This window comes from Protopterus annectens, chromosome 3.part0 (genome assembly GCF_019279795.1).
Source record: "Protopterus annectens isolate FY-2018-M chromosome 3.part0, PAN1.0, whole genome shotgun sequence".
Taxonomy (NCBI): Eukaryota; Metazoa; Chordata; order Ceratodontiformes; family Protopteridae; genus Protopterus; species Protopterus annectens.
In genome coordinates this window covers 1617267289-1617293681 of record NC_056731.1, presented here as the reverse complement: position 1 = coordinate 1617293681, position 26393 = coordinate 1617267289, and the positions used below count along the sequence as shown (strand labels likewise).

Genomic DNA, 26393 nt, shown 5'->3' with positions numbered 1-26393 from the left:
TTTTTTTTTCCTGCTCCCCCTGGACTTCCCAGTACCTTTCCTTCCCTCTCGCAAGCTCGTGCTTCAGTGGTAGATTTATCAACTTTCACTCAACTTAGCGCTTCCTTTTCAAGCTCCAGTTCTAACTCAGGAGCATTTTACAGATGCCTCAGACGGGGTGGGGTGCCTCCTGTCTCCTTCACAAGTTTCAGGGTCTCTGGCTTCCTCATTAGAAGTCGGACCACATTAGTAATAAGGAAGATGAGGGCTTTGCTTCTGTCTCTTCAGGCTTTTTTCACTTTTTCCTTTTCAGGCCCCTCAAAGTGTTCAAAGAAAATACCACAATGATGCGGTGTGTCAGCAAGCAAAGGACACAAGGTCCTGTCTTCTTTGCAGACTAGCTCTTCAGGTCTGGGATCTAGCTATCCAGTATTAAGTGATGCTTTCCCTCTGAGAGTACTTTAGTGGCAGACTCCTTGAGCAGGTCCAGCACACAAGGTCACGAATAGTTGCTTCACAGAGATGTGTTCCTGCAACATTGTCAGTGGGGTATTCCTCAAGTAGATGTTTTTGCCTCTACTCTGAACAGAAAACTTCCTCTCTTCTGTTCCGTAGTCCCAAGTCCTCTGGCTTGGAAAGTGGACACCCTGTCTTTTCGTTGGATGGGGATGTTTCTGTATGCCTTCCCTCCCCTTCCTCTGTTACCATGAGACTTGCACAAGATCAGGCAGAACTCTCCCAAAATCTTGCTAGTGACTCCCTTTTGGCCCAGCCAGCATTGGTTCCCCATTCTTTCTCACTTGGCCAAGGGCAAAAACCACAAGATGTTCATCGTGTTACCCTGCTGCAGTCATCACACTTGGGTTATCCTGTCGTCAGGCGGTCCCGCAGTCGGCCGGAATCCCAAAGTCTTGGTCCGGCGTCGGTTGCTGTCGCTTCTTCCCTGACGTCAGTGCGCCAGGGGTATATATAATGCATTCGACGCCATTTTTTTCAGTCTTTCTTGCCATGCGGTGCCCGAAGCAGAAGCAGTTCGCAAGTGCCGGTCGGCCGACTCCTGAGATTTTTGAAGTCGAATTTCAGATCTGAAGTCTTCAGTAAAGCTAAGAACCCCATTGGGGAAACTTTTCTTGCCTCAGACCGATGTCAGAAAAAGTTAACAATTGTATTTCTTGTGGGAAGCAAATACCTCATGAGGATTTTCATTCTTACTGCATACCTTGCCTAGGCCCAGACCACAACGTCAGTGGTTGTCGTTTTTTGTGCTAGGTTTAATAAGCGTACTATTAAAAGACGCTTTGACTTCACGCGACACTACTTCTGTAGAAAATTTAACTACACTGTGCTGTCGGAGCAACCGACTACCGGCGTGCACAAAAAACGCAAGGATAAGGACAGGCAGCCTAGACCCAAGCCAGACTCCGAGGCCTCGGCTTGTCCAGTCTCCGGTTCACCGGTCTTCAGTGAGGCTCCGACGCAGCCTTTGACTACCGCAGATCTGGAACCCGAGACCGCTTCGGAGCTTTTGTCGGAAAGTACTAGGCCGGCACAGCCATTTTGTTTATCCCCTACCGACGACACTGCTGATAAAGATGTCAGTACTGCAGAAACACCTTCGGTTTCTGAAGGCATCTTCAGACTGACGACGCTCACCATAAAATCTTATCCTAAGACTAAGACTCCTATTAAACCTAAAAAGACTGCACTTCAGTCTCCAGTTCAAGGCCCCATGCCTAAGAAACAGATGCTCAAAATGGCTGAAGATTTGATCTCTCTAATCAGGGGTTCCCAACCCCCACCCGACAAAAGGCCTAGACAAGAGGAAGATTATGCCTCCACTGAACAAGTATTTATTTCCTCAGGCTCCTCTGAGGACCAAGATTACTCCTTCTCCCCTTATGAAGATTCTGATGCTGAGGATTCTATTCCCTCAGCTTCTCCTCCTGAAGACTACTCCTTTGGGGAAATTTTACACACTATGAGGGAACATTTTCACTGGGAAGGTCAGGACTACTCTGACTCGAAGAAAAGGCTCAGAGAGTTTCTTTTACTCCCCCAGCACAGACCACTTGCCATCCCCCCAGTTTTAGACATTGTGGATGATGTTTACTTAGAATCCAGTTTGAACCTAGATTCTTTGCCTCCTGCTCCAGCCAAACCTGACAGATACTATAGAGTGCCTGATTCCCACAAATTCCTTTATAAAAGCCCTGCTGCTGATCCAGAGACCATCTCCCAGGGTCCCAAAGGGGCTAAGGCTTCTATGGCAAAAAATCCTGTACTCTCTGAAAGGGACTCCAGAGCACTAGACAGGTGGGGGAAAAAGGTTTACACCTCAGCCACTCTAACTATGAGGGCACTAAATTGCCAATTCCACATGCTAAAATATCAGCAATTTCTAATGTCTCAGTTAAAACAAAAAATGAACACACTCCCTCAGCAGTCTGAATTGAAAGAAATGCAGGATCTCTTGCATGCAATTGAACATGTGGGCAAACATACTTTACAATGTGGGTTTGATTCTTTGGAGGCTTCCTGCAGAGCAGCTGTCACTGGGTCTGTTATACGTAGGCATGCTTGGTTAAAGGAACAAACTCTGCCTGATCATGTTAAAGCAAAACTTCTAGATGCTCCCTTACAACAGGATGTTCTTTTTGGAGTTAAAGCAGAATAAGTCTTAAAGAAAATGGAGGATAAGGCAAAATCTATGCAGACAGTCAAAAATTTTCTACAGGTACAGCCCCCTCGCTTCAGCAGAAATTGGCCAACAAAGAATTGGTCCTTTCCAGCTACTGACAGACCACAGAGGGGTAAATACAGACGTCCAAGAGGCAGAGGACAACCACAAGGCCATTACAAACCTCGACAATGGGGCACTGCAACACAGAAGAGAAGAGAAGACAGGTCCCAGACTACCAGAAGGCAAACTCAATGACTTGCACCTCATCTGGCCAACAACAGCCCCCTTGGGAGGAAAACTCGCACTTTTTTCAGACTACTGGCACATTGTCACAAAGGACAAATGGGTCCTAGACATAATTTCACAAGGATACAGATTCCATTTTCACACCTTGCCAATGAAAAGAGGAATGCCAAACCTGCCACAATTACAGCTCTCATGGACATGAGAGCCATTCAACTGGTAAACCTACTCGAGAGCAAGGCCAAGGATTTTACTTGAGACTCTTTCTAGTTCCCAGAAAGGACAATGCCTGGAGACCAATTCTGGACCTTTCAGTTCTAAACACCTTCTTACAAGTACCCAAATTCAAGATGCTAACACTACAGCAGCTTCTTCCCATGTTGGGCAAGAAAGCATGGCTAGTAACGTTGCACCTCAAGGAGACATACCTGCATGTCCCTATCAGACAAAGTTGCAGAAGATACCTCCGCTTCATTGCAGGTTCAACCCATTACCAATTCTCTGCACTGCCCTTTGGCTTATCTACTGCGCCCAGGGTCTTCACAAACTGCCTGGCACCAGTAATTGCATACTGCAGACAAAGAGGAATTCAGATATACCCATACCTGGACGACTGCCTCATTCAAGCAGAAAGCAAGGACATCCTCTTACAACATCTGGCTTTTGTAAAACATCTTCTAAGTTGCCTGGGGTACACAGTAAACGAAAAGAAATCAAAACTAGTACCCTCGCAAAATGACATTCCTGGGTGCCAGCTTGAATACAACGGCCCAGAAGGCTTACCTGACGCCAGACAAACAACTACAGCTGACTCAATATTTCAAAACAATGGCAACAAAGACCCAACTACCTGCAAGAAAAATTCTGCAAGCCGTGGGCTTCATGGCATCTTGCATACTACTAATACCATTTGCAAAGCTGCATATGAGGAAATTACAGTGGTACCTAAAAAGCGTATGGTCTCAACACAGCCACAGCTTGGACACAATAATATCTCTCATTCCCTGCCTACAACAGGAGTTTCTATGGTGGTCACAGGCATGTCACCTCAACAAGGGTCAGCCTTTCACCTTGCCCCCAGCCAGGCAAACTATGACAACAGATGCATCGGACTACGCCTGGGGGGCACACATGGCAGGACAGTGCGTTCAAGGCATATGGACTGCAGATCAAAGGAATCTGCACATCAATCAAAATGAGATGCTAGCTGTACAGAATGCTCTGACAGCCTTCAAAAATCTATTACATCCAGGACAACTTACAATAGGGACGGACAGCACCACAGTAATGTGGTACATAAACAAACAAGGGGGTACACACTCCTACCCTCTATGCAGGCAAGCAATGACCTTGTGGAACACAGCTCTGGCTTACCAAGTTCAGTTACAAGCTCAAGTCCTGCCAGGAAAAAAGAACACATTGGCAGACGACCTCAGCAGAAACATCATGGATCCCCACAAGTGGAAACTGGATCCACAAGTATTTGCAATGATAACTCAAAAATGGGGCCTTCCAGACATATAGACCTGTTTGCCAGTCCTCAAAACTATCAACTAACAAAATTTTGTACAAGGCACTGCACCATCAAGCTTAGAAAGTGGACGCACTCTCATTCAGTTGGAAAAACCTGACAGTATATGTCTTCTTTCCATTGCCTCTCCTCACAAAGGTGCTTCTGAAAGTCAGAAAGGAGAGACCATGACTGATACTCATAGCCCCAGACTGTCCATGCCAGCACTGGTACCCACTATTGAGGAATATGGCCCAGGGCCCACCTTGGATTTTACCACAAATTGCCCATTTGCTCACACAACAAAACAATCAGATTCTTCACAGCCAGCTCAAAACCTTAAATCTGGCTGCATGGCAAATCACCTAAGCATCCAGCCAGCTCCTCTTTCCCAAGCAGTTATGGATGTTGTTCTGGAAGCTTGGAGGCCCAGCACCAGGAAGGCCTATTCGGGTAAATGGAAAAGGTTTTGCGTCTGGAACCAAGCTAAAGGCCAAAACATACTTCAGCCTCTCATGCCTCAGATTCTACAGTATTTAACTGAGATGTTGCACAAAGGACTTTCTTTTTCTTCCATTAAAATCCACGCATCAGCTATTTCAGCCCACTACAACATGGATCCACCCTTATTTTCGCATCCACTTCTAAGGCAGTTTCTCAGAGGGGCAAAAAACATTAGGCCCCCCAGGAGAGCACCCACACCAACATGGGACCTCAATTTTGTTCTGGAAAAACTTGCGCTACCTCCCTTTGAACCAGCTTTCTCTGCAGATCTACAGTTTCTATCATGGAAGACTGCCCTGCTGCTAGCAATAACTTCAGCTAGAAGAGTCTCAGAGCTACAGGCACTAATGGCAGTGGAACCTTTCCTCATTTTCTATCAAGACAGAGTTTCTCTACGAACTAATCCTTCCTTCATGCCTAAGGTGGTTTCCAGTGTGGCTTTAAATTAAACCATCCACTTACCCACCTTCTTCCCAAATCCACAGAACAAAGGAAAAAGGCTCCTGCATTCCTTGGACATTCACAGGCAACTTTGTTACTACTTGGATAAAACTAAGGCTTTCAGAAAATCTGACCAGCTCTCTGTATCCTATGCTACAGCTTCACAAGGGAAGGCTATATCAAAACAAACCATTTCCAAATGGATAGGACATTGCATTAGTTTTTGCTATACCCATCATGGAAAACCAGTTCCTGCTACCATTAGGCCCCACTATACCAGGGCAACATCTACATCTACAGCCTTCCTCAGGGGGGTTCCAACCAAGGAGATTTTGGAAGCTGCAACTTGGAGTTCAGTACACACCTTTACCAAACACTATCACTTACCTCTTTACTCTTAAGACTAGAGCTGGCTTCGCCACTGCAGTTCTGCAGGGCCTTCTAGCCTCCTCTAACCCTCTATAACTCCTCCACCCATCCTTAGCTTTGGGAGTCTACCCAAGTGTGATGACTGCAGCAGGGTAACACGATGAACATAGTACAGTTTTGTACCTACCATAAATGTAGATGTTCGAGTGTACACCCTGCTGCAGTCCAGGTTACCTTCCCTCCATCCCCTCTGATCTAACTGGCTAAATCTCTACAATACCTTCCTGATGTATTTGCTTATAGCTGGAGGGATTTTGTGTTTGTGCAAAAATTACTTAATTTGGTACTAATTACTGACCACCTTTTGGGGGGCACCTGACATCTGGGCCAAGAAAAACTGAAGAAAATGGCGTTGGATGCATTATATATATACCCCTGTCGCACTGACGTCAGGGAAGAAGCGACAGCAACCGATGCCGGACTAAGACTTTGGAATTCTGGCCGACTGCGGGACCGCCTGACAACAGGATAACCCAAGTGTGATGACTGCAGCAGGGTGTACACTCGAACATCTACATTTATGGTAGGTGCAAAACTGTACTTTATCTCACCTGATGGATCTTCTCACACAAGACAAGGGATCTCTTATCCATCCTCACGTTTCCACTCTTCATCTGACACTGTGGGTGTTAACGTTGTGATCCTGTTCAGCTACCTCTTTCCTGGGAACTTGCTTCAGATTCTGCAGGATGCCAGGAAACCAATCATATTTTTTCAAATGGAAACAATTTTCTGTCTGGTTCCTCTCTTTCTATCAGGATCCCCTGTCTGTGAAGGTTACTATTGTTCTCTGTTATTTGTGTGATCTGCTCCATGCGGGGTTGGCATGTTCTTCAGTTAAAGCTTGCCTGTCAGCAATTTCTGCTTGTCTGCCCTTGAATCCTCCTGTGGCCTCTAGATTTGAAGTCAATCAATGTCTTAAAGGAATCCTTCATGTCAGGCCTCCCAGTTAGCCAATTCTGCCTTCCTGGAACCCCAGTTTTGTCCATGGAAAATTGACTCCTGCTATTTTTGAGCCTGCTTCTTCAGTTTCCTTACAGCATTGTATTTGGAAGACTGTTCTGCTTTTTGGCTCTTCAGCCAAAAGAGTTTCTGAACTTCAAGCTATCATGACCATTCCTCCTTTCTTAGTTTTCCACAGAGAAGGGCAATCTCCCCATACGTATCCCTCTTTTATGCCCAAGGTGGTCAGTGAGTTTTCCCTTAATCAGTCTATTCAAGTACCTTCCTTTTTTCATTTTCTACAGTCTGCCAGTGAGAAGTTGCTTCACACCTTGGATTTGCATAGATAGCTTGGATATTATTTAGAAAGAATAATAATTATTTGCAACTCTGAGCAGCTCTTTGTTGCTTTTCATCCCAGGACTTTGGGTTTGGCTGTGTTTAAGCAAACCATCTCCTCCTGGATTTCTGAAGCCATTTTGTTGTTCTTTTTATGGCAAATGGCTTTCCTCGTGTGTCAAGTCACATTCTACTAGGGCAGTTGCCTCCTCTGGCGCCATTTTCAAGGGTCTGGATACCAATTCCACCCTTGAGGCTGCTATTTAGTCCTCTGTTCATACTTTATAAACACCCAAATGGAGCCAGTCCAACAGCAATAAAAAATACAACACACCAGAGTGATTTAGCACTTTCGTTCACATTGCTTATGGAACTTCTTCAGAATACAAACATATTAAAAATCATGTTACGTATATATTGAACAATTCAGATAATTTAAATAAAAAAAACAGCATCTTGAACCACTTAGGCTTGTTAAAAGCTTTAAAGTGCCACCATATGTTTTCATATAAAAATTACAGTGTATTAAACATATAAATATTTTAAATAACTTTTGATGGAAATTGTCTCGTTAATCATTGGAAATGAATCTCCCCTCAGGAAAATTTGCCATTTCAACTCTAAAAATTCTAAATAATTGTTTAACTCTTGTACAAACAACTTCGTGTCAACTTTTTCAAGCACTAAAAAATAAAAAATTTTAAAACATGTACATTCTTTGCTGTGCTTGGCTAAAGCATTATTATGATCAGAGCATTTGATGGCTTTAACATGCTCACTAGTACGGCAACCTAATGTTACCAACAGTCGCAGGAACTACAGACAGCCAAATATACTAGTCCCTTACTTTGACAAGTATACCTGCACTTGGGTATATATTCAAAACTCCTATGTTTGAATAAATACTGACTACCTGGATACACAAACCTGCACTGTTTACATTTCTGACAGGGAAATGTTCCCAAGGGTCCTAACCCATCATAACCTCCAGATCTAGGAATTCTTTCCAATAAACCCTTTAACCTACAGGTTTAATATGTTTGCCTTCTGCAGAAGTTCCATAAGTAAAGTGAATGAAAGCGCTAAATCACTCTGGTGTGTTGTGATTTCTTTTATTGCTGCTGGACTGACTCCATTTGGGTGTTTCTAGAGTTTTGTGTTTTTACCCAGTTCTGTGTTTTCAGTTTCCTCTGTTCATACTTTCACTTAACATTACAAGTTTGATGTTAATTTCCAAGGCTGGGGCAGGCTTTGCCAGAGCCATTCTGCATGGATTTGTGGAGGGTTCCTCTGTGCCTTCCTCCTCCCAGGCTTCCTCTTGATCCCTTGTACTCTCCCTTAAGGTGAAGAATAACACAACAGTGATATCGAAGGACATTGTACAGTTGTGTAAAATCTTACCATAACAATAGATGTCTTTTTTTGTACTGTTGCAGTACGGTCCCTCCCTCCTTCCCACTCTGCCCTGACTCTTGCCCTGTGTTGTGATTGTCCTCCTGACTGAGGGGCCCTTCTCTTGTTTTCCTCCCCTATTTTTTCCTTCTGGGTGCACGTGTTCTGTTTTGCTCTTAGGGTATTCTTCTCCTGACGGGGCTTTTTCACTTCTGAGTATCTGCATCTGTATGTCACCTTTATGCCCTGTGTCATGCCCGGGAAGCATACATGTGGTGTACGGCGCCTGTAACAGCTAAAGGCTTTGGTATATTGGCTGAATGTTAAGCTGTCCTTGGCAAGAGACCCTGGGTGAAGAGTACTGCAGCAGTGAAAAGGACATCTACTGTTATGGTAAGATTTTATACAAGTGTACTTTTTCCAGGAAGCCCACTACTTAAAAAAAAAAAATCTTACATAGCAAAATGGAAGAGATTCTCCTTTTGGTGCCAAAGAAGTGGACAGGACCCCAGCCAGTCCGAGGTACCTTCCATTCTGAAATAATTGTGTGAGCTGTTGCCTACAAGTCTAGCTTATTCTTCCATCAAAGCCCATCGGTCAGCTATCTCCACTTGATTTTCTGTCACTCCCCAACTTATTTCCAGATCTGAGGTCAAGTTGTTCCTTAAAGGGGTACTGCATCTGAGATCACCTAGAACGCCTGTTAGCTGTACTCAGGACCTCAACTTTCCGCTGGAGAAGCTGACCTTGCCTCCTTTTGAACCAGCAACATCAGCAAACCTCAAATTCTCTGCTTGGAAAACTATTCTCCTCCTGGAGCTCACCTCAGTTAGGAGAGTTTTGGAGCTTCAGCCACTCAAGGAAATTCCTTCCTTTCTTATTTTTCACAAAGACAGGGTGACCTCAGGACTAATCCTTCATTTACACCTAAGGTGGTGAATGAGTTGTCTCAATCAAGCCTTAAACCTACCTACCTTCTTTCCCAACCCACATAATCAGAGAGAAAGGATACTACATTCTCTGGAAAATAAGATTCCGTTTGGACAAAACAAAATCCATTCAAAAATCTAATCAACTGTTTTCTTTCTTGGACTCTAACCTTGGCCAGCCAGTATCCAACCAGACATTGCAAGCTGATTCTCTAAGGCTATCTCATTTTGTTGCTTTCTACATGGCAAGTCCTTGCTCTTGAGGTCTCTCTACCAAAGCAGTAAGCAGCCTCTGGAGCTTTCTACAATGGAGTGGAGGCTACCACCTGGTTATCTGCACACCTTTTCACTAAGGACTACAGGATAGCTGCATTTTCCAGGTCCAGAGCTACTTTCACTAAGTCCTATTTGGTCCCTTACTTTTCCTTTATCTCTGAGAGTCAACCATATGTTAAGAATACTGCAACAGTGATTTCAATCAGAATATAGTACAGTTGTGTAAGAACCTGAACAGTGGAGGTCTTACTGATCACTGTTGCAGTATTCCTTCCCACCCTCATTCCCCTCTTTCTTTTTATCATCTCCTTTCTCCTTTTTTTCTCCCTTATTTACTATCCCCCTGAGAAACATCCTAGAATGGGGGCTTCTTGTCACTTCATGCTATGCCCCTCCTAGCTGACCAGTCTTGTGTCTCAGGGGTCTTCAGGCAGCCTGCTTGGAGACTGTGTCAGGAATTATGCTTGTATCTGCCTATATACCCTTACGCTTTTGAGGTCAGATCACATGTTGGGCGTACAGTACTGGGAGGGCAAAGCTTTGGTACTATGGCCAACGACAGTGGTGATATTCCATATGTTAGGAATACTGCAGCAGTGATCAGTGTAACATCTGCTGTTATGGTAAGTATAACACAGCTGTACTTCACTGTGAGTCACTCCCTCTGCCTTGTGTATTTTTTCTTTTTACCGTTATTTGTGACCCTGATGTGCATAGAACCTTTTGCTTTAAAGTTCCTTAATTTTGGCTCAACAGGAATATCATCATGAAACTGTTCAAGGTTGTGTTGTCTCTTAGTATACACAGTTTTCATGTTTCACTCCTTTAACGTTAGTGAACACCACCCACTCGCTTTCTTTTGCTTCTGTACATTACTGTGCCTCTGAAAAGGGTACTTCAGAGCAGTTTATTTTTAATTTTACTGTCTTACAATTACTCACTGCCCAGAATCTTCCCTTATTTGGTATTTTCTGTCTTGCACTGATATAAGTAGATGTAGGACTCTGTCCACTCACTAACCCCACCCCCCGCCACACACACACATTTTCATTACACAGGTGAAATCTTTGTTACCAGTTGTTTTTTCTTCTACAGCACTAACTTGATGCTTAGAATTATGAATGTCTGGGGCTTTCTGTTTTAGCTTGACAAAGCATTTAGAATTCTGCTTAGGTTGTGAACATTTCATACTTTCTAACTGACTTCTGTTAGAACACACCCTTTCTGTTAGTGATTCCTTCTCTTGATCTCTGTAGGAACAATACTAGGCAAGTGATCTCATAAGATGGTTAGTCACATGCATGTTTAAGTAGGCATATTTTTTTTTCCTTTATGAGCACTTTAATTTGCTTACTTCTCAAATCAAGTGAGGCCTTACTGATAACTCTGGTTTACAATTATATCTACCCATTCAATTATCAAAACTAGCCTTAAAAGCAGATAAATCAGTACTTTGCTTGGTGTTTAGTGGTAACTTATTCCAGAGGCTAGGAATACCCAGAGTTAGGAGCCCATCCGTCCAGTGATTCTTATTTATTTGTTGGTGTAAACTTTAGGCATCTGCAGAGCCACTGGGTTTGCAAATAAATGTATGGGCAGATAGGATCGGGTCTTTCATAGTTCAAATGCAAGACACACAGGTCACCTTTGAACAGGTGGTAGGCTACTTGAATATAAGGAGAGTTGTGCTAATTTGTTGGGATAGTTAAAGGATTTAAGGCTTTTTTTGTTTAAAATTGTTGGTACCTTTCTTGTTAAGCAGTGTACTTGGATTTTGTGTATATCAAAGGGGGTATTGTAGTTGGAGGAGTCTGATAAGTGAAGAATGACGCAGTAGATGAAGGACCCCTTTGAATCTTTAAGATATTTCCTTGGAAACTGGGACAGGTGGAAGAATTTCCTGACTATGTTGGATACATGATTATTAAATAGAGAGTTGCCCATGTAAGTACCCTTGTCTCTTATGACTTTAACCTTTTGAAGAGAAGTACCACATATTTTCTGTGAGGTGAGAGAAGCTTTTTTGCCGAATACTGTACCGCACTTTTTATGAATTTAGCTTGAGACCATTTTCAGTGCACCAAGTATGTGCATGCTTCAACCCTTGTTGAGTAGTTTGTTATCAGTTGAAGATCAGGTAATGGAACCCAGCTTGCAGTCGTCAGTAGTTATGGTCAACCACACTCCAAGGATGTTGGCTTGGATGTTTATAAATTAAATGCCAAACACATGAAGGTCCTGTAGAGATCTCTGTGGTACCTCAATAGTTACAATTTTATGTTCAAAGAGGGAGTACCAGCAACTTCCACTACTTGGGGTTTGTTGTATAGTCAGTTTGCAATCCAGGGTACAATATCAGGAGATTGTATTAAATTTGTCTAATTTTTCAATAGTACCAGCATAAGTGATAGTGTCAGAAGCATTGTCCATTTCAAGATGAGCAGCATACACAGTATGACCACTGTCCACAGCCTCTGTAGCCTTTTCAGAGAAGTTTACTAGGTTCAAGAGACAGAAACTGGCCTTCACAAAAACAAACAGTTAAATTGCTTATGCCTGCATAAGTAAGTTTTGCCATAATATGTTACATGGCTTTACAGATAATGCTGAAGGGCCTATAATTACCTAAGTATGTAGATGCGCCATCTTTGTGTAAAAGAGTGACAGTGGCTATTCTCCGGGCATCTGGCATAAGTCATTTAGAGAGACTGAAGTTGACCAGTTTAAGTAGAGACTGGGATAATGCATACTTGGCACTGATGAGGATGCAGCTTTGCATGCTGTCTTATCACATATAAATATTATGTTTAGCCTTTGAACATGTAGTGTGAGACTTATTCCAAGGAAAACTTAATTTTTAGGAATAGTGGGCACAGCAATTTGGTCAGGTGAGGAAAAGTTTAAATTTGTCTGTTAATATATTGGCTGTGTATCCTTGGAATTGAAATGTGCTGTTATGGATGAGCTCACTGCATTTTTACAGTATTCCTTAATGTCCTGATATAACCGAAGAAAGATTTCTAGCTTCCTTAGGTAGGAACCTTAGATTCATATTCTGCTTTCCTTTTCCTAATAGTGATCTTAAGTTCCTTACTGGCATATTTCAGTGTGGACTTCAGGTAGGGGGAATGGAGATTCCTTACAGCATTTCCACTGTTTTCCTTTGTTATATGGTGTACTACTGCAGGAATTCCTCCAGAGAGGTCAATTCCTAATTTCACCATTATATTTAGGACAAATGAGTATGGACTTTTCTATGCAGCTGTTTTGATGTGGTAAAGATCATTGGTAAATGTGTCAGCCCTCGCAGGTGTGTCTATTTTGCAAGGAATTGTTAGGAGTTTTATGTAGGTCTTCTACAAGTCAGTTTGCCCTGAGAAGTCTCCAGTGATAGTGTCATTTGGTAGTGGTTGTGTGGTACCCCTAGGCATTTGCAGAAATGATGAGTGAATTGTGGTCAGATTTTTACCAGGGCCAAGGAGATACACGATGGGTTATAGACAAGGGGCTAGGTTCGTAAAGACCAGGTCAAGGATATTAGAGCCTCTAGTGGGTGGTTTTACAAATTGCTCCAGTGCATTGTGTAGCAACCAGTGTTTAGATAACTGACTTCCCGTAGCAAGAATGTGTTTGATTTGATATTTAACCTCTCAAAAGTATTCAGGTAACATCTATGATCCTTGTGGAACATTGATGGGAATCTGTAGCTAGCAGTGGAGTAATAGTAGAATTTTTGGGTCTGTATGTAGCAGTGGAGTAATAGTAGAATTTAAGGATGATTTGGATCACCAGGAGCTCCAGGTTAGAGTCATGAGTAAGTTGATAGTGAGATGTTGGTGTTTCTGACAAATACAGATACTCCTCTGCAGTTGCCCAAGGACTTGAAGGTGCAATAGGCTATAAACCGTGGTATATAGGGAGTTATGTCATTGCACTGAAACTACGGTTAGGTAACTACACAGATTTGAATGTGTGTGAGTTGCTGAAGAGCATCAGATTCTACCATCTTCCTGTTTAGACTCATTACATTGAGTAGTGCCACCATAATATTTCTTGAAGTTGGTTTTGAGTTTACTATGCATGAATGTTTATTAGGGAGACACACTCTAAAAATGCACTTATAGTGGCAGCAGAGGCTATAACCAGAATGCAAAAGCCATCTCTGGTGAAATACAAAGGCTTATCTGCCATCTCTTTCCTGGCCTGCACATAGTTATCCCCATAGAATGAAACCAACTGATAAAACCAGTTATCTTGTTTTCGTACATGTGCATCATTCTAGGTGAAGGCAAGATACTACTCAAGACCACTGTCTTTCCTGCCTCTGTAACACACACAGCAAGTTTCATCATGTATCTGCATGTCCAGTTGGGTAGAGGGCTTCAGGTTATCCATTCCCACATGAGCCACCAGTAGGTCATAGTCATATCTGTCTGATTTAAGGGACCTTAGGACCCTTGTGACAACACAGATCCTGGCAAAGGACAAGTGGCGTACAGTCACAGTGTTCTTATCCACTCTGGTGGGTGTAGAATCTGTATGCCTAACTTTAGGGAGACCTATGACTAAAACATTTCTCTTTGAGGAAGCAGACCTAGTGAGCCCAACAGGCTTAGGCCTTCTTTCTCATTGACTCCTGGGTGATTTGTATGGAGTTGAAATATGTGGTAGTGGGGTAGTAGTAGGCATTGTCTTGTGCAGTGTAGGCCTAAATTTTTTAGTGTGTGTTGTAGTGGGCTTTGGAAGATTTTTCTTCACAGTCTTAGCATAAGTTACCACTTTAGTGTTGTGCTGTGATTGATGTAGTGTTGTTGGGTATATGATGCTTAACATTAATAGGCCGATGTGCGAGGCTTGCCTCCATGTTTCTTAAATATTTACATCTCTCAGCAAGTTATACCGTCAGTAAGTAGAAGCAGAGAAAGTTAGTAATCATAAAGCAGCTACTAATGCAGTCAAGATAACCACAGATGGGGTGATGAGAGCAGGCTATTGAGGGATGTTGCCAGAGAGTGGAGAGCAAAGGCAGGTTGTACTCAGGAGTTTAGAAAGATGCTAGTATAAGACATTCAAGATTTATGGATAAAGTATTTAGGGTGATGCCCTGATATTAGGTTATATGGTAGCTAATCAAGTAGCACTTGGTTAAAAGACAGGTTTGCCAGGAATGATAAATAGTGGCGAGTCATCTGTTGGCTGCTACCAGGCTAGTCTCACTGTGTAGGTACCGTTAGCTAGGAATCAACATCCTTTTGTTCATAATCCCAAGCTGGTTCCTAAGATGACACTGCCTGACTTTTTGTGGATCAGCAGTCTTATCTGTTGATAGATACTCTGGAGTAAATGTGCAGCAATTCAGCACAATAGAGCTAAGCTGCACGGTGGCCCAAAACCACACCAGTCAGGGAAATCCTATGTAGTACTACACAATCAGAGTGCCAGTCTTTTCTATTCTGTGCTTTGCTGCACTTTGTCTGCTTTGTAACACTCCCAGGCTGCTGTTTATTTTGCAAGTCCAGTCCTTCTACTCGTTCTTGTCTTAGAAGCTGCTTGTTGTAGATGCAAACTGGCATATCTTTTTAAATAGTGTGTGTACTTCTGTCTGTATCAGTAGCTGAACATTTGTGCCTTCAGGGCTTCGTTGGATTCTCATACCCTAATGAATGTGAATGGTAGTTGCTTCCCCTGCTGCTTTTAAAGTTAGGCAGATGTATATCTGTAGGCATATTCACTTGCTGGTTCCCCTCCTCATACTGATAGAGGTCTACCAGAAGGGCTGCATTCTTCACATTGCTACTACAAATCTTTAAAGTGGGTAGAACATTTCCCTGTTGTCATGCCATGTTTTGCATTGGGCTTTACAGCAGCAGGAAGTGCTACCTTCCTAGACACAATTTACTTCTAGCCTAGTATTGCATACTGTTTCTAATCTTATGAATGTATGCTTACATCTTTGCTTTTGTTAGTGTCTTTTTTTTTTTTACATACATACTGGCTGTTTTATCAGCATGACTGTGCTGCCTGTATCCTGGAATCTTTGCAGCTCTCTGCCATCAGTTAAGACACTGCACTTAACTTTGCAGTACGACAGTAGCATAATGCAGACGTAATGATTCTCTTTCCATATTTAAAGCAGAGTATGTCTGCAGCAGATACTTCCAGTTAGTCACCAATGTTTGGCACATGCTTTTCTACAGGTTTAGACCATTCAGTTGTATACAAGGTTTATCTCTGCTCTTAAATCACCGTGGTTATTTTAAAGCAATGGCAGCACTTCTCTACCTTATACAGAAAAGGTTCCTCTTTGTTTTTTAGACACATTTATTTTCCTTATGTGCTTAAAGGAGTAATTTACAGTAGTAATTCTGTTTATGCACTCTACACACTGTGCTCAGTAGTTACTATAGTACATGTGTGTGTGATATTTCAAGAAAATGAATAACCAACTTCTTATTCTAAAGGGAGGCTTATTACATAAAATCTGGGGAGACATTGTGTAGTACGTCTATCACATGTTTTCCTGTTGTTGATACTCAAGTCCATTGGCATTTGTGAATCAGATTAACTCTTTATTACCTTCAGGAAGGGAAGACCTGTCCTTAACCAAACTGTTCAAAGCTGCATGACTGTGTTACCTCTTAGTAAGATAAATATGTTAAAGCTGTGTGAGGTTCTACCTAACCATATTGTACTAAAGCAGCAGCTACTTCTGCTGTAAGGTTTAGAAGAGTTTCTGGCCCTGATGTTTTATTAGCTCAATTTTATTTTCCCTTTGCAGGTGCTAGCAGTGTTCCAGCTTTTTTCTCTGAGGACGATTCTCAGTCAAATGACTCCAGTGATTCTGACAGCAGCAGTAGTCAAAGTGATGATGTGGAACAGGAGGCCTTCATGTTAGATGAACCACTAGAAAGAACAACAAACAGTTCTCATGCAAACAGTGCAGCCCAAGCACCTCGATCGATGCAGTGGGCTGTACGTAATACTCAGAATCAGAGGACAACAAATACCACTTCTCCTAGCAGCTCTGCCCCATCAGGTGAGTTAAACAGGCATGGTTATCTGTATTTATGCATTGCACACTGGCAGAAGTAGAAAATAGTGTATTTTTTACCAGATTGTTATTCTCTGTTTTAATGAAGGAATTTTTAGTTTATTTACTTATTGGCTTGTTTTATTTATTTAGATATGCATGTATGTACGTACGTTCACTGGGTTAAGACACATTTTAAGTTTAAATTCATGGTGAAAAGGCATACATTTTACTTATTTGTCATTTCTTAACTGAGTTAGTCCAATTGAGCCAGTGGCCCATTTTCAGAGGAGACCTGAGGAGAACAGGGCTGCTGTCACTGAGGACAAAGTGGAAGAAGTCCTCAAAAGAAAGGAGGAAAAGGCTAAATGTATGCGAACTGTTAAAGATTTCTTACAAGTACAGCCACCTAGATTCAGTAGGCACTGGCCTTCAAAGAACTGGTCCTTTCCAGCCCCTTCCAGGCCTTCTCAGTCCAAACCCAGGAGCAGCAGACCACCAAGACTTCAATCTCAGGCTATGCACAGATCTTAGCAGTGGGGGGCTCCCACTTCCAAAGCAGGGAGTAGTAAGCCACCTCCCTATGGAAAAATTGCACAATGACTTATCCTTAATTCTTCCAAGCCTTGCTCAACTACTTGCACCTTTAGGAGGAAAGCTCGCCCTGCATGCAAAAAACTGGGAATTCATTACCCAAGACAAATGGGTTTTAAACTTAGTTTCCCTAGGATACAGATTCCACTTCCAATCTCTCCCATTCCCAAGTGGATGACCAGACCTCCCCCCCAAACCAGTAGGCAGAGGCCCAAAAACAAGTTCTCTCTCCCCTCAGCATCAAGGCTATTCAACCTGTCTCAGCAGAACAAAGGGGACAAGGTTTCTATTCAAGACTTTTCCCGTTTCCCAGAAAAGAAAACTCCTGGTGTCCTATCCTGGACCAGTTTATCCTCAACACCTTTCTGCTGGTTCCAAAATTCAAAATGCTAACTCTTCCAACAGCTTCTTCCTGTGCTAACCAAGGATGCCTGGCTGGCATCCCTAGACTTAAAAGAAGCTTATCTGCACATCCCAATAAGGGAATCTTGCAGGAAATACCTACGCTTCAGGGCAGGCTCCATGCACCATCAGTTCTCTGCACTTCCCTTTGGCTTATCTACCGCGCCCAGGGTATTCACAAAGTGCCTAGCTCCAGCCATTGCATTTTGCAGGCAGAGAAATATTCAGATTTACCCATATTTGGACGATTGCCTGATTCAGGCAGAGTCTCAGGACTTGCTATTACATTTCCTGGCATTCGTAAAGAAACTTCTAACTTCACTGGGGTACACCATCAACGAGGAGAAAGCACACCTAGTACCCTGCCAACAGATAGTATTCCTGGGAGCAAGCTTGAACACAACTTCCCAGATGGCATTCCTCACTCCAGAGAAACAAGTTTGACAGCCTACTGGCCACAAAAACCCAGCTATCTGCAAGGAAAGTCCTGCAAGCCCTGGGGTTCAAGGCCTCTTTCATTCTGTTAATTCCATATGCAAGACTGCATATGAGGAAACTGCAATGGTATCTAAAAAGTATATGGTGTCAGTATTCTCAGGACCTGGAAACAGTGATTCCTGTCATCCCTTGCCTAAGGGCAGAGTTCCTTTGGTGGGCAGAGGCCTGCAACCACAGCAAGGGTCTCCCTTTTATTCTACCCCCTGCTGCCCAAACCCTAACAACAGACCCTCAGACTATGCATGGGGTGCTCACATGGCAGGGCAGTGCATTCAGGGCAAATGGAACCCAATACAGATGTACCTGCATATCAATCAAAAAGAAATGTTAGCTGTACAGAATGCTCTGACAGCCTTCAAAGACCTTATTCTTCCAGGACAACTATTGGTAAAGACAGACCACACCACAGTTATGTGGTACATAAACAAGCAGGGGGAAATCCATTCCTATCTACTCTGCAGACTAGCCATTGCTCTGTGGAACACAGCCTTGAGCAACCAAGTGAACCTACAAGCTCAGTTCCCGCCGGGCAGACTAAATTCACTGGCAGACGACTTAAGCAGAAATCTCTTGGACCCATACGAATGGAAACTGGAACCCAAAATATTCAAGTTCTTGAGGAATAAATGGGGGACTCTAGAGGTAGACCCTCTGTTTGTCTCCTCTCAGAACCACCAATTGAAAAAGTACTGCACTAGAACTCCCTACTGTCAAGCTTGGAAAGTGGATGCCTTGTCCTTTACCTGGGAAGGCGCCTCAGTTTATGCCTTCCCCCCTCAGCTTCTCCTCTCGAAGGTCCTGGTAAAGATCAAACAGGGCAAGTCGAAGACAATTCTGATTACACCGGACTGGCCACACCAGCACTGGGTACCCCCTTTTGTGCAGGCTGACAATGCTACAACCATGGCACCTGCCTCAGACTCCTTCCTTGCTGTCCCAGCAGGCGGGCCAGATTCTGCACCCTCAGCTTCAAAACCTGAACTTTGCAGCCTCTCTAATCCCCTGAGCTCACCTCTAGCAACCCTCAGTAAGCAGGTGCTGGATGTCATTCTTGAGGCAAGGAGGCCTAGTACTAGAAAATCCTATTCAGAAAAGTGGAAAAGATACTGTTCCTGGAGCCAGGTTCAAGGGATGGGCACAACGGTGCCCAGCTTACCTCATATTCTAGATTATTTAACAGAAATGCTCCACAAGGGCCTATCTTTCTCATCAATTAAGATTTATGCCTCAGCCATATCAACACATTATAATACTGAGCCACCCCTCTTCTCTCATCCACTGCTAAAACAGTTCCTTAGAGGGGCCAAATATTTAAGACCCCCTGGAGAGCTCGCACTCCAGCCTGGGACCTAAACTTTGTGTTGGAGAAACTTACTCTTCCCCTCTTTGAACCAGCTGCTAGAGCAGAGTTGAAATTTCTTTCTTGGAAAACAGCTTTATTTCTAGCCATCACTTCTGCAAGAAGAGTGCCTGAACTGCAGACCCTTATGGCAGTGGAACCCTTCATCATCTTCCATGCAGACAGGGTTTCCCTCAGGACTAATCCATCATTTATGCCCAAGCCGGTATTTAGTGTGGCTCTGAACCAGTCCATTCATTTGCCTACTTTTTTCCCTAATCCCCAGAATAAAGGGGAAAGGATATTTCATTCCCTGGATGTGCACAGACAGCTTGGATTCTATCTGGACAGGAGTAAACCTCTTAGAAAATCTGACCAGCTGCTAGTCAGCTTTGCTGCAGGGGCAGAGGGGTAAGGCCATTTGAAAGCAAACCATTTACAAATGAATAGCACATTGCATCCATTTCTGCTACATGCACCATGGAAAACCTACCCCACAGGGGATAAGAACACATTCCACCAGGGCTGCATCTACCTCTACTGCTTTTCTCAGAGGAGTCCCTACTGGGGACATCCTGGAAGCTGCAACCTGGAGCTCTGTATATACTTTCCCCAAGCATTACCACTTGCCTGTCGTTTCAAAATCCAGAACTGGATATGCCACAACAGTCTTACAGGATCTCATTGCTAGCCCTAATGCTCCTTAACTGCCTCCACCCTTCCATAGCTTTGGGAATCAACCCAAATGTGATGACTGCAGCAGTGAAACACCAAGAACATAGTACAGTTGTATACACTTACCATAAATGTAGATGTTCGAGTGTATTCACCGTTGCAGTCTTGGTTACCCTCCCTCCAGCCCCCTGCCTTCTCTTTACTGTTATCTATCTTTTTTGTTTGGCACACTTTATATCATGTGTATTTTCTTTTTGCTGGAGGTGTTTCATACTATGTAATTGCTTCCAATTGAGGGGGCATGTGACATCTGGGGCAAGAAAAACTGATGTAATGGTGTCGGCTGCATGTTTTATACCCCTGATGACCTGACGTCATGGAAGAAGCGACAGCAATCCGACACAGAAATCCCAAGACTCTGATATTCAGGCCAACTGAGGGCTACCTCCAGGCAGATAGCCCAAATGCGATGACTGCAACAGTGAATAAACTCTAACATCTACATTTATGGTAAGTGTACACAACTGTACTTTCTTTCTTACCTGTGTTCACTTTTATTTTTGTTTATTTACATTTCTCCCAGAAAGGGAAGATGTCAGTTTCACATTTTGTTTGTTTACATGTCTTCCAGAAAGGGAAAATGTCAGTGTGGGAGGCAGAGTCTCCATAACAATTGTCAGGGGTGTAATGTCCCTTCTGTTTGGGTGTTTCTTACGACCATGCACAGTATTCTGTCTGCCAGGAGTTTGTCCTAAGACCCTACTTAGTCATCTGTCTTCCTTGTCAGTTTACCTGAACAACCAGTGTCTTAAATTGTTGGCACAAGGTGCTGTGGTAGAATCTTCTCATCCCGAAGGTCAGATGTCTGCCAAAAAAGAGGCCAAAAAACTCAGGTCTGATTCGGCACCTGTCCCGCCTTGTCAGATGTCTGTCGAGGCTGGTTAAATCTCAGGGGATAGCCTGTTTTTTTGTCTCTGTTCCTTTTCCATGACCCTGTCAGTGGCTGGCATGGATCTAACTTCTTGCACATCCTCGGAGGCTCAACACCTTTCTGAAGGGCCCTTCCTTCTGGATGTTGTCCCTTTACACCCAGTTCCATCTTCTTCTTCCCCAGGATTTCTTAGTATCCCTGAACCTCAATGATGCTTATCTTCGCATCCCAATTCACTCCCTTTTCAGGAACAGTTATGTTTCTCTGCCTTTTACTTTCATTTTCATTTCTCTGCTTTGCCCTTTGGCCTTTCTACTGCCCCAAGAGTATTCACCAAATGCTTCACTGCCGTCATTTCCTTTTCCAGGATGAGAGGGGTTTACATCTTTCCTTTATCTGGACAATCTGCTCATTCAGTCTTCACTACCTCCACTTTACAGTCTGTCTGATGCAGAGCCTAGGGTTTACCATAAAACTTTCAGAAATCTATCCTGGTTCCTTCTCATGATCATGATTTTCTAGGTTGCAGGCGATAGACCATTCTCATGCAGTCATCCCTGCCTCCACCCAAGGCCCTCTCTCTAATCGCCCTTTTCTGTCTCTTCTTCCGCTAATTTCATTCACAGGCCAGATTTTCTCCGGGTTCTAGGATTTTTGGCCTCTGCCATTCCTATGCTATCTATAGCCAAACTCTGTGTGAGAAAACTGCAGTGGTTACTAAAGTCAGTGTGGCTTCAGCACCGTTATCCACTGGATTTGCTAGTTACTTTCCTTCCATGCCACAAACTCAAGCTTCAGTGGTGGATTTATCAGCTTTTTGTCAACCCAGGACTTCCTTTTCAACCCCCAGTCCCATCTTAGAAACTTTTTTTCAGATGTCTCGGGACAGTGGGTGGGGAGCTTGCTTTGGTTCCCTCAAGGTCCAGGGTTTCTGGCCTCCTCATCAGAGGTCAAGCTAAATCAACATAAAGGAGATAAGAGCACTCCTTTTAGTTCTTCAGGCTTTTCATTCTCTTTTTCTTCTAGGGCCTCTGCATTCCCTCTTTTCTATGGCCTCTCAAAATCTTCACAGCCAACACCACAGTGATGTGGTATATCAACAGACATGTGGGGGGGGGGCATGGTCCTACCTTCTTTGCAGACTTGCCTGGCAGGTCTGGGACCTAGGTGTCCAGTATTGCGTGATTGTTTAGGCAGTCTACATTCCTTCAGTGCAAAATACATTGGCAGAGTCTTTGAACAGGTAAAGTACACACGCTCACGAATTGATGCTTCATAGGGGTATTCCTGGAGATTGTTTATCAGTGGAGCATTCCACAGATGGATCTTTTTGCCTCACCTGTGAACAAACAACTTCCTCTTTTTTGTGCCAGAGTCCCAAGTCCTTGGCCTAGAAGATGGACACAGTCTCTTTCCTTAGAAGGGGATGTTTCTGTACACCTTCCCTCACCTTCCTCTGATTCAGAGAGTCCTGCTGAAAATCAAGCAGGACTCCCCCAGAGTTTTGCTAATGACTGCCTTTTGTCCCAGACAGCATTGGTTCTCCCCTTCTTCACCTAGCCAAGGGCAATCACCGCAAGTTACCTCACAGAGTGGATGTTTTCATACAAGACAAGGGGGTCTATGATTCATCCTCACTTGTCCAATCTTCAACTGACATTGTGGATGGTAGGGTTTTGATGCCTTTTAAGCACCCCTTTTGTGAGGAAGTGCTAAGAGTTCTGCAGGAGGCTAGGAAACCCACTACCAGGAAGTCATTTGTCCAAATGGAAGAGATTTTCTGTCTGGTGATTTCTCGTAACCAGAATCCACTTTCTGTAGGGATCCCTCTGGTTCTGTCTTATTTGTATGAATTGCTTCATGCTGGGTTAGTATAGTCTTTGGTTAAAGCTTACCTTTCAGCTTGTCTGCCACTGACTGCTCATGTTACCTCTAGATTTGAGCTCAAACAATTTCTTAGGCATTCTTCATATCAGGCTGTGAAGAAAATGAAAATACTGTCGTGCGTTAGCATGTCTGGCAGACGATTTGTGCATATTCTCAGATTAACTTGTATGCCAGCATGTCTAATTGTGAAAATGTAAGTACGTTTTTTAAATGTTGAGTATTTCCCTGTTTAAACAGAATGTTTAAAGCATCTGACATTGTTTTGATACATTTCTAATTGCATATGTTTGTGAAGGAGATTCTAAAGTACTGTGGAGAATCAGCAGAACAGTATGTGATGTCATTAGTGTGTTCCTGGTTGCTAGGTGATTATTTTGAACAGCTAACCGACAGGAAAAAGAACTTTTTCAAATAGCTGTTTTTTTTTTTAAATAAGACGGTTGAGACTGTTAAGCTGTACAAGTTAGTCTGGTGCTGAGCAGTTAGTGAAGAGCAGCTGTTAGTGAAGAGTTGCAGTCAGTGGGCACCCATGAAAGAGAACTCGCCAAAAACTGTAAGCCTGCCTTTGCCTTGTTGGTATGCTTTAGATTAGATCAGGGACAGTATTCTCTAGTTATATTAGGAGAGTTCAGTTAATCAGATAGAGTTTTTCTAGAATAATGGACTTCTAACCTACAGTTTAATTTTATATTTCTGGTGATTGAATTCTGGTGTTTATTGAAAGTTATTGATTTACATTCTTGTGATCATTTTACTTTTTAAATGTTTTCCATTACTTTACATTGTGGCTAAAAATCAGTGTGTTTAGAGGTTAGAGAGTACTTATACCTGTTTGATACTCCCCAAGTCACCTTGAAGGCCTGGTCGCTTCTGGTCATAGCTATCATTTGTTTTGATATTTAATTTTCATAATTGGACACCCTTTAAAGGGCATGAAGACACTCTGATTGGTGCAGCAGTACCATATTATTTTGAGATGGGACACAGCAAGAAATCTGTGTCAGATTTTCCCAGAAATGTTTGGATGTGTGAGATTTAAATTTAATTTTGAGTGTGTGTGTGTCAGAGGTCTTAAACGGGAGCACACTGCCCTGAAGTATGTAACAGAGTTACATTAGGAGTCCACAAAAGTATACAGTCCAGTCCCAAATTATAGAGCATGTTCCTGTTGTGCTGTTAGGGACAATTTGTGAACTATTACTCCTTTTTAAGAGACAGTCTCACATTGGAGTCAGTAGTGAGGATTGAAGCTCCTTATTTACTGACCCAGGTTAGCAAGGGATGTCACATTAAATGTTGGCAGTCCTGTGGGGTATTGGCCGGACGTCACATTTAATTGGTGGCAGTCCAGTGGGATATAGCCAGACGTCACATTTATAAGTACCAGCAGTGGAATTTTTAATTGGATTTCAGTAGCCTGTGGGTAGTTGTCATTAAAGTGTGCACTCTTGACATCCACAAGGTAAACATTCAGAATTTCAATCCAATACACTTTAATTTATTTATTTTTTTTAGTTAGGTAGTCATGGCTAGCAGGCAAGGATGTCAGCAGAAAATGTTAGGAAGCTGACAAAGATCCACGTGGCTAAGGGGTGTGAAGCCAGAGGATTGGTGCATTCTAGCCAGACCAAGGAAGCAGTGATTTCAGCCTTGGTTGCAGTCATAATTCACACCAACCGTTTGGAGGATATCCACTTTGGTGTTGGTGACGGGCAGCCTGCCTAGACAAGACAGTCCACATTTTTAGCAGAGGACCTGAAAATCCATCTGTAGTTAAGGAGATTGGAACTGGAGGCTTAGGAGAAGCAGTGCCAATGTGAACTGGAGGCCAAATGTCTAGAGACTGAGGAGAAACTGCGCCTGGAGACCCAACATCTGGAGGCTGAAGAAAGGGAGAGAGTGCAACATTTGGAGGCTGAGGAGAAAGTGTCAGTATGAACTGGAGGTCAGATGTTTAGAAGCCGAGGAAAGCGAGAGTGAGCGCTGGCATGAAGTGGAGCTTCTTACCTTTTGAGAAGGGTCATGGAGGAAATGGAGAAGGGAATAACCAGACACCTGAAGCTGTACAGATCAGTAAACGTTTTCCTAAGTACAGGAATGGGGATGACTTTGATAGTTTTATTCACATATTTGAGAGGGTATGTAAACAATATGATTTTGACCATGAACTCTGGGTTTGGCTCCTCACTCTCTTACTCTATGGTAAAGCTGTTCAGGCCATGTCAAAATTTTCTGATGTAGATTGTTTGAATTATGTTAAAGTTAAGAAGTGTCTTCTAGATTATTTTAAACTAACTGAAGCTTATAGAAAAATTTTTGTGAACATAGATGCAAGGCAGAAAAGTGTACATGATTAGATTGCTGACATAAGTACTTACTTTCGCAGATTGATGAATAGGTGTCAAGGCACCACTTTTGAGGGGACTTGGCAGACCTTTTTGTGAGGGAACAAGCCCTCAGTACTTTGCCTGATGACATGAGATTCTGGTTAACAGGCCATGAGTGCAACTATGCAGAGGAGGTTGGGAGAAAAGGGGATCTCTACTAGGCAAGCAGAGCACCACTGCATAGGAAAGGGATACCTAGTGCTGTACATAGACATAAGGGGACCCATGGGGGGCAGTCTGAGCCACTCCCAACAGAGTACACCAGTAATGGGGGAAACTACTAATACAAGTGTCCAGTTAGGGATTCGATTTTTCAAGTGTAACCAGAGAGGACACACAGCAGCCAAATGTCCATCGAGAGAAGGTGAGAGAAGCCAGTAAGTGTGGATGACGAACTGCTAGTGATAAGTTGTTTAGAAACAACTGGGGAGCCAAATTATCACCAGAATATATATTCTATCTTAGTAGATGGTAAACAGATAACTACTAAGAAATACACAGCTTTTGACATAACCATTGTGAGGCCTGCAGTGCTTAGAGAAGAGCAGTACTTGCTTGGGCAGTCCACCCCATTCAGAGCGTTGGGAGGGACCCTGTTCCAAATACCTTTGGCAAGAGTTCATCTTGACTAGGAGGGTGGAATAGGAAGCAAGCAGGCAGGTGTGTTTGAGGATATTCCTGCATATGTTCTGGTAGGGAATTACTTTGATGATGCAGTACCTTGTGTACATGCAGTGACACTTAGGTTTGGAGAAAAAGTATGTAGGTCCAGTAGTCCGGGAGAAACCCAGAAAGATCTCGTACCAAAAGCTGGGACTGGCGTGGTGGCTGTTTCAGAGAAGGTGCTATCGGGTAGCAGTAAGTCTGAATGTGAGCCACAGCTGCTGGTGGGTACTGATGTTTCCTTAAGCACGGTGACTGCGAGGACAGAGGTGAGTGGTGGTACCCAGAGTGACAGCGAGGCACAACTGTCAGATGTTACTAGG

The 26393-nt window shown here is 43.2% G+C and overlaps 1 protein-coding gene across 1 annotated transcript in view; it reads left to right on the top strand.

Moving 5' to 3' along the window:
• UBR5 (ubiquitin protein ligase E3 component n-recognin 5) overlaps positions 1-26393 on the top strand; it is a 3965620-nt gene that overhangs the window by 2983484 nt on the left and 955743 nt on the right. Inside the window, exon 40 of the mRNA XM_044065648.1 lies at positions 16443-16700. Within this exon, the coding sequence (XP_043921583.1) occupies positions 16443-16700 (258 nt within the window). The remainder of the gene's footprint in view (positions 1-16442; positions 16701-26393) is intronic.